This window comes from Microtus ochrogaster, unplaced genomic scaffold, assembly GCF_000317375.1.
Source record: "Microtus ochrogaster isolate Prairie Vole_2 unplaced genomic scaffold, MicOch1.0 UNK9, whole genome shotgun sequence".
Taxonomy (NCBI): Eukaryota; Metazoa; Chordata; class Mammalia; order Rodentia; family Cricetidae; genus Microtus; species Microtus ochrogaster.
Window position 1 is genome coordinate 6,474,878 of NW_004949107.1, and position 14,141 is coordinate 6,489,018.

Consider the following 14,141-nt stretch of genomic DNA (forward strand, 5'->3'; position numbering starts at 1 on the left):
GCCCCCATGTCAGCTAGAAGCAATCTAAGAGGACGACGTCCCCTCTCCCAACAGTTTGCCCTCAGGGTTAGGGACATCTTTTAGTGATTGGTTTAGGGTTGAGGGGATGGGGAGATATTTTATGGAATTAGGGGTATCAAAAAAAAGGGGGATTAACTGGTTTGATGGGATGATTGGTATTTGTGATTTACTGTTTTTAGAAAATTGTATTGGTACTGTTTTTTGTATATTGATATGTGAGTGTTCCTACCTCTATTTTTGTATAAGAGTATGCTTATATTGTATTGATACATCTACCATCTGATACTATTTATATAATAACATTGTTTACAGTTGAAGATCATTGTCTTCATGTATTGCACAGTTGTTTATTCTTTTAGTCTTCAAGTTAGATAGGTATTGAGAATTATATGTTTGTCATATTTATTTTTAGGTTAATCAGGTCTTTTAGATACATAGAGATTATAATAGAGATTATATTTAGTATAGATAGTATAATCTTTTTTTTTTTTTTAGATAGTATAATCTTGAGCCTTTTTAAAGAGCTGTAGAAAAATGGCCTTTAATCTAACCTAGAATTCTGTGCCAACGAGACACAATTACTCCTGGCAATGCCACTCTACTCCCGAGAGAACGTTGAGCACCAAAGACACCCCACTGGGAGCTTGTCTTCTTGGCAGAACTGGCCTTTGGGTTAAGAAAAGCCCATACCTCAACTTCTGAAAAAGATACAGAATATCCCTAAGTGGATGAAACAGGATTGTCTTATCCTGCCAAGACAGGGTAGGATAGTTCTAAGAAAGTTCCTTGCCTTTAATAATGGTATGTCAGTTATGTTAGGCCTTAGCCAAAGTTGGTTGACTCAACATTGCAAATGAGACTTTGGGTGATTGCCCAGGTAGTCAGTTGTCTCTGTCAATTGTTGCACTTTTTGGATATCTCTCGTTTGTTAAGAAATATTTATTCCCTTCTCAGATCTTTGACCGAGTTGAAGATTATATAATTGTAGTTACTCTCTACATTATTTAGACTCCTTAAGATAGAATGTCTAGCAAAACTTTTGTTCTCAATATTGTTTGTTATATTTATTATTTGTTATAGTTGCATTTGGTTTAGTTCTGTCTTATTTAGACAAAAGGGGGAGATATAGGGTTAAGCCCAGCCTTAGGGGGCGTGTCCATCTCAGGCGAATGTTTACCTATAAATCTGCCGGGCCCTTCTGTTTCCTGTCCTGTTCTCCGCGGGAACCGTGGTACTGTAAGTCTAATTTCACCATTAAAGCTGTGTATACTTTTTTACAATCCGTCTGCATTCATTTACGCCACTACACATTCGCAACCTTATTTCTGTAAGAAGAGGTTTCTCACTCAATCTGGAGCAAACAAATCCCCGAATCCCAGCAATTCTATCCCTTCTCCTCCTCAGAGCTGGGGTTAAAGGCATATGTGGGTGCCTGGTTTGTTCCATGGGTGCTGAGAGCCAAACTCTGGTTCCCCATGATATGCAGTGCTCACTCTAACCACTGACCATTTCTCCAGCCCTGCATTTCTGGGTGTCTGGAGAGTGGTTCTTAGTGGTTAAGAGCATAAATGAGTTTTTTTATTTTTTATTTATTTTTTATTTTTCGAGACAGGGTTTCTCTGTAGCTTTTGGTTCCTGTCCTAGAACTAGCTCTTGTAGACCAGGCTGGCCTTGAACTCACAGAGATCCGCCTGCCTCTGCCTCCGAGTGCTGGGATTAAAGGCGTGCGTCACCCCCGCCCGGCTCATAAATGAGTTTTTAAAAGAACTAAGTTTAAAATAATTTTTATTGATGTCTTTTTCTTTTTTTAAAAGACATCTCACTATATAGACTAAGCTGGCTTTGAACCCCCGGAGATTCACGTGCTTCTGCGTCCCACTTGCTGGGAGTATCCCCTTTGGAGCCAGGCTCTGTGTAGGATGCTGGTACTGATTTACATGCTACCACACTCCAGCTGTGTACTTCCAGCAGGAACGGGAAGTCTGGAAGGATGAAAGGCTCAGGGTCATCATTACACAGATGCTGATGCTGGGCTTTCCCACCAGTTCTGACTCTTGTGGTGTGAGTAGAAATGGCCCCCATGCTCTCAGGCTTAGCCCACAGGGAGTGGCACTATTAGAAGGTGTGGCCTTACCGGAAGAAGTACATCACTGTGGAGGTGGGCTTTGATATCTTTTTTTTAATTAAATTAATTAATTTATTTTACATCTTGACCACAGTTCCCCCCCCTTCCTTTTGCCCCTGACCCAATCCACTCCACCTTCGTTTCTGTTCGGAAAGAGGCAGGTTTCCCATGGATATCAACAAAGCATGGCATATTAAGTTGCAGTAAGGCTAAGCACCTGTCCATTCTTTAAGACTGGGCAAGGCAACACAGTATGAGGAATAGGGTCCCAAAAGCCAGCCAGGGCTCTGAGGTCTTAGATGCTCAAGCTATGCCCAGTGCGAAACACAGTCTCCTTTTGCTGCCTGCAGATCAAGATGTAGAACTCCCAGCTCCTTCTCCAGCACCATGTCTGCCTGCATGCTGCCGTGTTTCCTGCCATGATGATAATGGACTAAACCTCTGAACTGTAAGCCAGCCCCAAGATATCTCTTCAAAACAACAGAAATCCTAAGGCATCCTGTCGTTGATGTGAGATGGTGAGTTCATTATCAAATTTGCAGCATCTAGCAGCACGTGGGAGAAAGGGCATTCCTTTCAGGGATTATCTTAACAGCCTGAAAGTGGGTAGAGCCGTTCCCATGGGGTCCTGGATTGACTAGAAAGAGAGCATGAGCTCAGCACACATGTTCACTATTCTGTTTTCTCATGTGGAGGCAATGTGCCCGGCTGCTTCAGGCTCCTCCCACCTTGGTGGACTCTACCTTGAACTAGAAGCCAAATAAACCTTGTCTCCTCTGTTAGGGTAAGTCGCTTCTGTTAGGGTGTTTTTTTTTTTTTTTTTTTTTTTTTTATCACAGCAACAGGACAAGAAGCAAACACACAAACAGACAGCACTGGGGTGCTGACCCAGGATGGTGTGGTTATAACCCTATGGCGGGAAATCTAAGAAAGCTTTTTGGTATTCGGTTTTGCATAATCCCCTTTCCTTGTGTGATGGGGTCGATGACTTCCTTGTAATTGGTACACTGCTCCAAAAGCGATAGGACATTCCTTCCACCGTTTGGTTACCTAACACGGGAGCTTCCCATCCTGTTAGCATGCTCTCCTGCCAGCCGTCTGAGCTCACGCACTTGGCTACAGGAAGCAGCTCTTCTGGAAAGCCCCACCTGACGAGGAACTGAGGGTGGCTTCCAGCCAACAGCCAAGTAGGAACCATGGCTCTAAATCCAAACCTCAGAGAGCTAAGTTCTGCCAACATCCTCCAGAGTAAGTCTCCCCGAGATGAGCCTTCAGATGAGAGCCCGGGCCTGGCTGATGCCTGGACTGGAGTCCTCTAACAGAAGGAGGCCGAATGCCAAGATTGTTACCTCACAGGTCTCTGAGATGATATCTGGATGGGGTTTAAGCTGCTAGATTGCAGTCCATTGTTATGTGGTACCAGAGAGCGACAAATGTATAAATGAGATGAAAACCAACCCCCAAACTTCTTTAGAACTCTCACTGTGCTTCCAGAGGGCAGCCAGCATTTACAGGCTCCCCACAACTCCTGGTTTACGATGCTTGAATCACTTTCTGTATCCTTAAGGACAACCAGCAAGTATTCGCCTACATGAGAGCAGAACAATGATGATTCTTGGCTGAATTAATTGTTGAGAACTGTGATAAATTCCCACCTTGGGCATATTTTCTTTAAACAAGCAGATGTGGACTGAGGGTGTAGCTCAGTTGATAGCATGGATGAGCTGGATTTGGTCCCCAGCAGCACTTAAACTGGGCACATACCTAGAACCCAAGCCCTTGGGAGGTGTAGGCAGGAGGATAGGAAGCTCAAAGTCGTCATTGGCTATATCGTGAGTTTAAGACTGGCCTGGGTTACATACCCCTCCCCCTCCTTATTTTGAAAGATAAACTAGCAACTTATATTGGGTAGTATCTGGTATATCTGTGAACAGCAATGCATTTACCGTCTTTCCCTTACAAACCAACTTCCTGTCGCATCTGCATCCTGTGGCTAGGTCTGGCATCGGCTTCTGTTTGCTAGTCTCCTCCGGGGCAGCGAGAGCCCATGCCAGCCTTCCCTGTCTTTACCAACTACTTGCCAGTTCTCAGTTCCCAGATCCAGCTGGCCAGAGAGTTCCCTTTCTGTGAGGACAAGGAAGTTGTGGAGACTGCCAAGCCAGAAAACCTCCACCTTCGGACTTGACTAGTTGTATGTCAACTTGACACAAGCTAGCCCTTTCACAGGGGTCACAGGGGTCACCTAAGACCATTGGAAACCACAGGTATGTACGTTTTGATTCACAACAGTAGCAAGATTACAGTTATGGAGCGGCAATAAAAAATAATTTCATGGGGGCTGGAGAGGTGGCTCAGCGGTTAAGAGAACTGACTGTTCTTCCCGAGGACCGGGGTTCATTTCCCAGCACCCACATGGCAGCTCACAACTGTCTGAAGATCCAGTTGCAGGGGATCTGACACCTTCACACCAATGCACATAAAATAAAGTTAAATAAACCATAAAAAAATTAAAAAAAATAATTTCATGGTTGGGGGTCATTACACCATGAGGAACTGTATTAAAGGGTCTCAGCATTAGGAAGGTTGAGAACCAATGAGCTAGAGTCATTGGAAAGGAGGAAACCTCAGTTGAGAGAGAAAAAAAAAACCTGCCTCCCTAAAATCCTGCCGTAGGGCATTTTCTTAATTAGTGGATGATGGGGAAGGGCCCAGCCCACTATGGGTGGTGTCAGTCCTGGGCTAGTGGTCCAGGAAAGTCCTGCATGGCCTCTGCATCAGCTCCTGCCCCCAGGCTCTGTTTGAGGCCCTGTCCTGACTTCCTTCAACGAGGAACAGTGATTTGAAGTATAAACTAAATAAACCCTTTCCTCTCCAAGTTGCTTGGGTCATAGTGTTTTATCACAGCAATAGAAACCCCAACTAGGAAAATCTTTCCCTCCTACAGGGAATAATTTGCCATGCAAATGCTTCCTAAGATATAGATATAATACAGGCAAAAGAACTCCTGACACCCCCCCCCCGCCCTTGCTGCCCCTCCAAAAAGAAAAAAGGGTAAAGGTCAAAAGAACTCAAGTGTATTTTGGCAGTTCAAATACATTCAGCATGACTCAGCACTGTATGCCTGGGTCTCTGTCCAAGAGAAGTGGAAATATGTATCTGCAGGAGGACCTGTGCCCATGACAGCATCGCTGCTAAGAGCCCCAGCACCATGTCCATCACAGATGAGAGAGCAGATGTGGTAGATCAATACAGCCGAGCACTAGCTGGCAGTAAAAGAACCCAGCTGATAAACACAACACAGAGCATCTCAGCAGCACGGTCCTGGGCAAAAGGAGTCAAAGCAAATCCATACTGAAGAAGCACGCTGATGAGACACAGGATGGCCAAATTCTTAGTAACAGATCTCAAGCCCTTGTGTGGGTGTGTGCGCATGTGCGCATGCGCGTGCTAGCTTCCTCGAAGCCGTGTCTACACGCCACGAGAGAACAACTTCAAGGGAGGAATTATTTACTGACTCCAAGGTTTCCTAAGGTTCAGTGTTTCACAGCAGGGAAGGCACGGTGGAGCAACTCACATCCCAGCAGACAGGAAGCAGAGGAAGAGCTCCGGAGCTAGGCGAGACCGGCTCCGAAGAACACTGACTCCTGGGAGCTCCTTCTCCTGTCAGGCTCTTCCAGTCCCACCGCCCCCTAACAACCCATTCAGATTTCAAGTCCATCGGTGAATTATCCACTCCTTACATCAGAAACCTCACGACCCACCACCCCTGGAAACTCCCTTACAGCCACATTTAGGAGCGTGCCTTCCCCATTTCCTAGGTTCTCCTCAATCTGTTTAAGTCGACAGCAAGATTAACAGCGCTCACCTAAAACCTACTTCTTTCACTCTGGGCCCTGGCTGTTAGGCACCAGGGGTTGGAGGGCCTCCCTCTGGCTGGCTCCCAGGGACTGCAGCGGGAAAGCACAGATACTCATCTCAGCCCACACTCCTGGACTCCAGGAACATTCCTTCAAAGCTTCCTCTGTAGGCGCTCTCCCCACTTCGTGGGCTTTCAACACCGAGCGAGTGGCAAAGGATTCTGAAGGTGACTTTTCACCTTCCCAGGGCCCAGAGTCATGAAGTTGATCTCCTTCCCTTTGTGGCTTTACCTGGACCAGCCCTGACCAGTAGGAGTATTCGTTTGAGTATTGCCCAGTGGTGACTGTGGCTACTGGAAACTTCTGGAAGCAGGCAAGCATAGCTTTGCAGGCTGGGACTCCGCTCAATTTGGGCTATGCATACTTCCATCTAATGATACGCTTGACAACCCAGGCTCTTTACCTACATATCCTGTGTATACACACGCCTCTGAACAATGCACCTGGCAATGTTAGCAACGTAAGTCCTTCTCCACTGGCATCAAGCTATATCACATGCCACCACAAACAATGGACTAAGTTTCTCCTCCCCTCAATGAACATCAAACACAAACAGGTTCTATTCAAACGTATTTTCAATACCTCCTGTAAGAGGGTAGGAGGACCAGTCTCTCCAGAACTAGTTTGTGTGAATGAGCATAGGACAAACCGTGTCCTTTGCATGAATTGTTAGGAAGGAAAACTACTTACTGTCTTATACATGTGCTTAATTGGGAATGCATATGATTACAATTAGATACATTATAGAAAATATGCACAGGGAACAAAGGTTTACATTGTGTTATTCATAACAGCCCCAAGTGCCATCCATTAATGTCAATCAAAAGACTGTAAGTTAAAACACAGCCACCCATGCTATGCCCCTTAGCAGCCAAACTCTTCTTTCTCTATTTGATTTATTAATATATTTTATGTGCATGTGTGTGTGTTTTTGTTTTTTGTTTTTTGAGACAGGGTTTCTCTGTGGTTTTGGAGCCTATCCTGGAACTAGCTCTTGTAGACCAGGCTGGTCTCGAACTCACAGAGATCCGCCTGCCTCTGCCCCCCGAGTGCTGGGATTAAAGGCATGCACCACCACCGCCCGGCTATGTGCATGTGTGTATGTGTGCCTGAAGAGGTGAGAAGAGGGTATTGGATCCCCTAAACCAGGAGTTTCGGATGGCTGGAGGCTACAATATGACTACTGGGAACCAAAATTGGTACTCTTCAAGAGTTCAGTATGTGCTTTGACCTACTGAGCTATTTTTCAGGCTCCTCTTCTTTCTCTTGAATCCCGCCAAAGGCAGTCTCAAACTGTAACCGGGGCCCTTGAGTAACCTCACTCATGTGGCCTGCTGTTTTCTTTCTAATTGGTACTATCCCTTGGCTTTCAAATAAAGTTTCCTTACTACTTTGTAGGTCAGTATAACCCTTTATTTTAATTCCTCAAATAAGAGGCCAATAACCTGAAAACACCTAGACTGGACATTGATAATCAGTTAACAATGCAACTGAGGGAATGGAATTTTACTTACTTGTAAATTTATTATTCTATTTTGAGACAGGATCTCATGTATTGTAGGCTAGCCTTGACTATGCCACTAAGGATGGCCTAGAACTTTTGTTCCTCCCAAGTGCAAGGATCACAGGCAAATGCTACCTTTATGTAGTGCTGGGGTCAAACCCAGGCTTCATGCTAGAATTCTAGGCAAGCTCTCTACCAACTGAGCTACCTCCCTGGTCCTAATTTCATTAAGTAACTACACATGACTAATGTATGTCCCCGCTGGGCAGCACACACATGCAGTTCTGAGACCCAGAATCTGAAATACCAAACAGTCTTTCTGGACTCACCTCTAGATGCACTAGATCTCCCTGAGCATAGGTTTTTTGTTTTTGTTTTGAAATACAGTTTTATGTAGCCGATCATCCTGTCTCTGCTTTCAACAGCTGGAGTTACAGGCTTGCACCACCATGCCCTGCTGTGTTTCTAACCCTGGGACTCTTCATCTTACCTAGCTTTCCATCTCTCTTCTTTCTGTTGTTTGATCCCAATTTGCCTTGAGTTGCAGAACACCGTTCAGGCATTAGATCAAAGTGTCTCACACATGAGTTGGCCACAAAAATCAATTTATTGGCAGCATTTTAGAAGGGATCAAGTACCACACTGAAAACAGTGTTTACTGTAAACTTGCTGTGATTTGTGTGCATGCATCTGGGGAGTATATATATATATATATATGTATATATATCATGCCGTACTATAAAAAGTATGTCTAACTATGGGCCAAAATGCAAACACAAAAATGCTGAGTGTACCATTCAATCCAGAGAGTCAGTCACCCTGGCCAAACCTGGGCAGAGCGAATGGACAGTTCTTCACAGAATAGTACGAATCTCTGGATATCTCACTTAAACAAGAAACCAGGTGTGAGGCACATCTGGACTGGCAAATGGAGAGCTCAGTTGGGGTGCCAAAGACCCACAAGCACCGTGTGGAAAAACTTCAAAAACGTTTTTTCTGTATACACCTGGCGCTGTCTGTCCTTCTGATCTATTGTCAAGGGTGGTATACGCATTTCCCCGTTCTCTATAAGAATATGAAATCGTGAACTTTTGCTCCTTGCTGTTGCTGCTGCTTCAGAAGGATTTCCTTTTATTTAAGTTCAAAACTTCTTTACTAAGTCTGTGGGAACTTCAAAGACTCCCGAACAGGATAAGGCATGGTATGTATATCTGCTAGGGATTTATTAGCCCTGGTGTTTATTGTCTCAGAGCTGGTTAACAAAGATGTCTCCCTTCAGATCTTGGCACCCCCTATGAGGATGGAAGCTGAGGAAGGGCTGGGATGGGAGACTGGCGGGGCTGGTGTTGGTGATAATAGCAGGCATGCGCGTGTTCTCAAGCTTGAGGCCAGCCTGAGCTATGTGAGTTCCAAGACAGCCAGGGCCAGTATGTGAAATCTTGTCTAAAAACAAAAACAAAACAACAAAAATGGGGGAAAAAACTGATCTAGAGACTCCCTAAGCCCAGGAAATACTTCCAGGTGGTTTGGGCCTGTTTCCTGTCAAGATACTGGAATCAAATCAAATCTGAGCAGATAGAGGCAATTGTTCCATCACTCAAGTGCGTCATCCAAAGGCCCAGTTGGAAGGAATAGGCACCGACCTAGCTGAATGGCAGTTCCTCTTCTTAGTTCCTCTTTTGCTCACAGCAAACATCAGTGAGACAGTGGCATTAGACCAGCCACGTAATACCATTATCATACACTCTGCCTTGGGGAATGAGCAAGATAAACGGCCAGGAACCACGGGGCACAAGACCCATTGTTCTCCTAAGCCCCCCATCCCTGGTGAGGAGGGTCAAACTCAGGGCCTTCAGTATGCCAGACAAGCCCTCTCCCACAGAACTATAAACCCCTCTCTTGGTTAAGATTTCACTAGTAGCCCAGGCTGGTCTCAACGCTGGAGATGCTCTGGCCTCTGCCTCCTGAGTGTCCTCCATGGACCTCTGTCTCCATGAGAGCCCTCTCATCCCTAATGTTCGGCTCAGTTTCCTAGACTGGAAGCAGGATTGTACCTCCTGTCCTGCCCTGATCAAGTGGAGCTAGTTGGGAGAAATCTTAGAAAACACCATTCCACCCTCACAGGCCAGAGAAAGTGTTTCCACGCCTTCTCTGTGCCGGGTGTGGCCCTTGTCACTGAGAAGTTACACCTACATTGACCCTTATTGACCCTTAAGCCATGGCACTGGGTCACCATCCCCTTAGAAAGCAGGAGCCAAAGGGCTTGGGTCTAAAACCACAGCAGTAAAGCACTAGAAGTCCTTTCTCTGATGGCAATGAGGTGTATTTCATGCCTTGAGGCCCCAATTTCTGGCCAGTTTCAGAGATGAAAGAACATTCTGAAAGTTCGCTGTGAATTACCAAGAGATGCACAGATGAACATCCTGGGCCACAGATCATTAAAAAAAAAGAATCCTGGGACCCCCCACAATTGCCTTTCCTCCCTGATACAAGCCAAAGGGGCTCTGGATTTCAGCAGGTCTCACCTCTAACCCAGAAGTAACTGTAGTTACTTCTCAACCCTTAAAACTCTCAGACTATCGACCTGCCTGGCGGGGACCAAAGGCTCCAATCCCTTTGACCCCATAAGCTACCTCCACTTGCTCTGTTTGCAAGAATTTTTTTGGTCTTTCTCATCAGATTTTTTTTCTCTCAATACCATGTCTCAAGCTTTTAAATTTTGTTTTAGATGAACAATCACTTTCTTAAGTGGCAGACAGTTGTCACATTTTCCAGATGAAGACATGGAAACAGGGGAAAGGCAAGTCGCTGGCCCAGAGTTTTCTGGTTCTCACCACCTCAGCAGTGACTCAAGACAAAACATACCACTAAAACTCAAAAATCTGGAAGGGGAGCCAGCTGGACTCCTTACTCAAATGGACCTGGTTGGATAAGTAAATGCCTGCAGGCTGCTGTTTCCCCATCTGTGAACTTTGGATTAGTGTAGAAACGCAGAGGTGAAGCTCTGGAAACTACACCACATCATCTCGGGATGAAATACAACCTCCGAGTGAAACAAAACAAAACAAAACAAAACAAAACAAAAAAACCCAGCAAAGCTAAGTGAAGACTTGACTCTTAACCTTCTGGATCTCACACCTTCCTACAAAGAAACAACGTTAGCCACCTGTCCTGATGGAGTCACCAACCTGTCCCAAGCCGAAGGGAGAGTTATGTATCTGGGCAACGGGCCCCACATAACTAACTCCAGGTTTATTATTATTGGACACATCCACAATTCTGCAGAAAATTGTCAACTTCCTTCACAGACCAAGGGCAGAGAAGCCTCAGACTGAAATGGCTCCACAGGCAAATGTCACTCAATGTGCCAGACGCTTTGAGGTACTGTCGGGGAGAAAACACTTTCGAGTCATGATGGGTACAATTAAAAAAAAAAAAATTAGTGAGAGCAGCCCATGTCTAAAGAGTAGACCTAACGGAAGAGTAGTTCCAGCCAAAAGCTGTGGCCTCCAGTCTTTAAAGGTGTGACTAGCATGCAGCCCGGGGGGCAATTTTGATATTTCACGTTAAAGGAATAAACTCTAGGTGATGTGAGTGTACGTGGCGGAGAGCTTTACCTGAGTAAGTCGAGGAAAGAGTCCACCGTCTCTTTGGAGACCGGAGGAGACCCCGAGTCATCCAGTCCCAGGCTGCTGGACTGGAGGGTCTGCGCGCCCGCCCCTGGCTTGATGATGAACGCCAAGGCGACCGCGAGTGCAGAGGCGCTCAGCGTGGTGAGGCCGAAGTAAGCCACCGCGATGCCGCCCAGACGCCCGAGGGAGCTGGCATCCAGGGAGGCGGCGCCCGACACCAGACTGCAAACCACCAGCGGCAGGATGATCATGCGCAGCATGCGGAGTAGCATCTCGCCGGGGAAGGCCAGGTAGGTGATCTGAGTGGGGGTGAGCTGCAGCCCCCGCAGCGCCGCGCCCATGCCGGCGCCCACCAACACCCCCGACACAGTGAGCAGCACCAGCGCCTGGCGCCGAAAAAAGCCAGCGCACCGTCGCGTTTTGCCAGCCGCCGGCTCGGGCGTGCCGGGCCCGGCTGCAGGCTCTGCCTGGGTGCTGTCGAGGTAGCCGTTGGTCTCGCTGCTCTTCTCCATGTCGCTGCCCGCCGCTCCAAGCTGCAGCACGCAAGGAACTTGGACTCGGAGAAAAGACCGGCTTTCAATGAATGGATCAGGCGGAGACAGGGGCCTGAGCCAGCTGCGGCTCCGTAACTCAGTGAGTCCCTACAGGAACAATTTCTAGAAAGATGAGGAGAGAGGTGGGCTGTGGGCTGAAACCGAGGCAGAGCCCACCGCGCCGCGCCCAGCCTTCTTTCAGACCTGCTGCTGGCTGGAGATGATGCAACGCTGGAGGCGCGCGGGAGGCTGCAGCCTAGGAAGGAGCTCCGGCCCCGCCCATATCGCCCCGCCCCCGAGATTACGACCAATCAGAGCCCTGAGACTCGGGGCCCCCGACTTTCCCAGGCCCCGCCCTCCTAGAGGCACGGCCAGGGGAGTGAGACAAGCAGGCGGGGCTCTTCCGAGGCCGCGGGGCGTGCGGCTGTCGGCCAATCCTGTCGCTCGGTCGCTTCCCGTTCTGGATAACGGAAGCGGCTCCCAGTGTAGGCGGAGGAGCGGCTCGAGAGACACCCTCCAGGGCTTCTCCACGCTGCACACCGTCCGGGCCTCGCGGTGTGCACGGAACGCCGCGGTGTTTTCACCCCGGTCGGTGGACGAGAGTGCCCGCCCTCCGCTTTGTGTCAGGGACGGTCCACTCTCCCTCCTGCGGGAAATCCTTTCTTCCAAGGGTCCTGTGTGCTTCCGTGAGGTGAAACTTGCTTCGGTGCAGAGACAAAGGAGTGGGTGGATGAGAAAGTCTCATCGCGTGCACACAGAGGACTCTAGCAGAACTTTTAACTCTTAGGTGGCCGGGGACTCCCGGTGGGTTCCAGCATCAAGGTTGCGCCATCGCAAGCACCAGCTCACTCCGGGCGGTTCCTCGGGTCTCTGGGCAACAGCCTGGTGTAAGACGCAAAACTCAGAGAAACAGAGCTCTGTTTTAACTATCTCCTCCCAGGGCTCCAGACTTGGCATGACAACAGCACAACCAGGTGTTTGGCCAGTCTGAAAAACGGTTTCATGTGGTTACAGTCAATGGATTTTTTTTTTTCGAGACAGGGTTTTTCTGTAGCTTATGAGGCTGTCCTGGAACTAGCTCTTGTAGACCAGGCTGGCCTCGAACTCACAGAGATCTGCCTGCCTCTGCCTCCCCAGTGCTGGGATTAAAGGCGCGCGCCACCATAGCCTGGCAGGATATTTTTTAAGAATTAATTTATTTGCTATTTTTTATTTACTATCTTGACCACAGCAGAATAGAAGGGGAACTGCTGCAGTCATTTAATGTATAACTTATTCATTTAATTTAACGTATAGCTTATCCTACCCCCGCCCAGATGCCCGAGAAAGTCTTAGGTGTAGCTAACTTAATGATGAAAACAATGTGCAGAAAAGTAATCCTTAAAGCATGTCATAACGGATACCTGTGTGCAAATCAAGATCACCTCGTAAGGAACTTTAAGACGTTGTCCAATTTTTGAGAAAGCAAAAAGCTCCCTACTTGAAGGCCTTTAGCTGTTGGGTAGAACTTGTTGAAGCAGAGGCTTATTGGTGGGAGGGTAGTGTGCACAATAGATGAGGACCTGTACAGGTTTTTATCTTGTTCCTCAGAACATGATTTATCTCTCAGTGTGCAAGGTTGAGTAATTTCTACAGGCCCATACTCTTCACTTCCACGTATCTCTTCCTCCCTTTGTAACTCTTATGCAAAGACTGAAGGCACGCTCCGTAAGTGGGTTTCCAGCTGTCCGATTTACACCTCCACCCAGACATCCTGCAGCCTCTCAACTCGGCACACTCAGAACTGATTTATGATCGCCTCCCTCCAGCCTGCTCACCCGTTTCTGTTACCACCGTCATTATGATCTGCCTCTGTGAACCTTCAAATTGCAATCTTCTCTCAGTGGTCAGTTGTCAAGACCCAAGGACACTCCTTTTGTAACGTTTACCGGGTCCTTTCTCTCTTCCACTTCCGATGATTCCTGATATTTTTTGGCAGATTATTCCCATGTAACCCAAGCAGCCCTTGAACTCAGCCTCCCTGCCTCTACTTTCCAAAAACATGTATGTGTCACTGCACCTTGTTTATTTCCAGTCTTCTAAATCTAAGTATTAAACAATTACTATTTTATGTATTTATTTTCTGATGTATATGTGTGTACCTTTGTGGAGGCCAGAGGAGGGTGCCAGGTTTCTCGTTCTATTATTCTTTGTCTTATTCCTTTAAAACAGGGCCTCTCACTGAACTTAGAGCCAGGCTGGTGACCAATAAGTCACAGGAATCCTCCTGTCTCTGCACCACAGCCTTGGGGTTACAGGAGTGCATGGCCACATCCAGTTCTTTGAGCAGGTGCTAGGATCTGAACTCCTACTCACAGAGCTGTTTCTCCAACCCCCTTAGCAAGGCTTTTGAAATTTTGAGATTTTGTT

General features: G+C 47.2%; 1 protein-coding gene across 1 annotated transcript in view; it reads right to left on the reverse strand.

Annotated features, from left to right (window-relative positions):
• Nucleotides 1–12,065, reverse strand: part of Slc1a4 (solute carrier family 1 member 4) — a 37,777-nt gene extending 25,712 nt beyond the window's left edge. Inside the window, exon 1 of the mRNA XM_005366453.3 lies at nt 11,185–12,065. Within this exon, the coding sequence (XP_005366510.1) occupies nt 11,185–11,711 (527 nt within the window). The 5' untranslated portion in view covers nt 11,712–12,065. The remainder of the gene's footprint in view (nt 1–11,184) is intronic.
• Between the last annotated feature and the right edge of the window lie 2,076 nt (nt 12,066–14,141).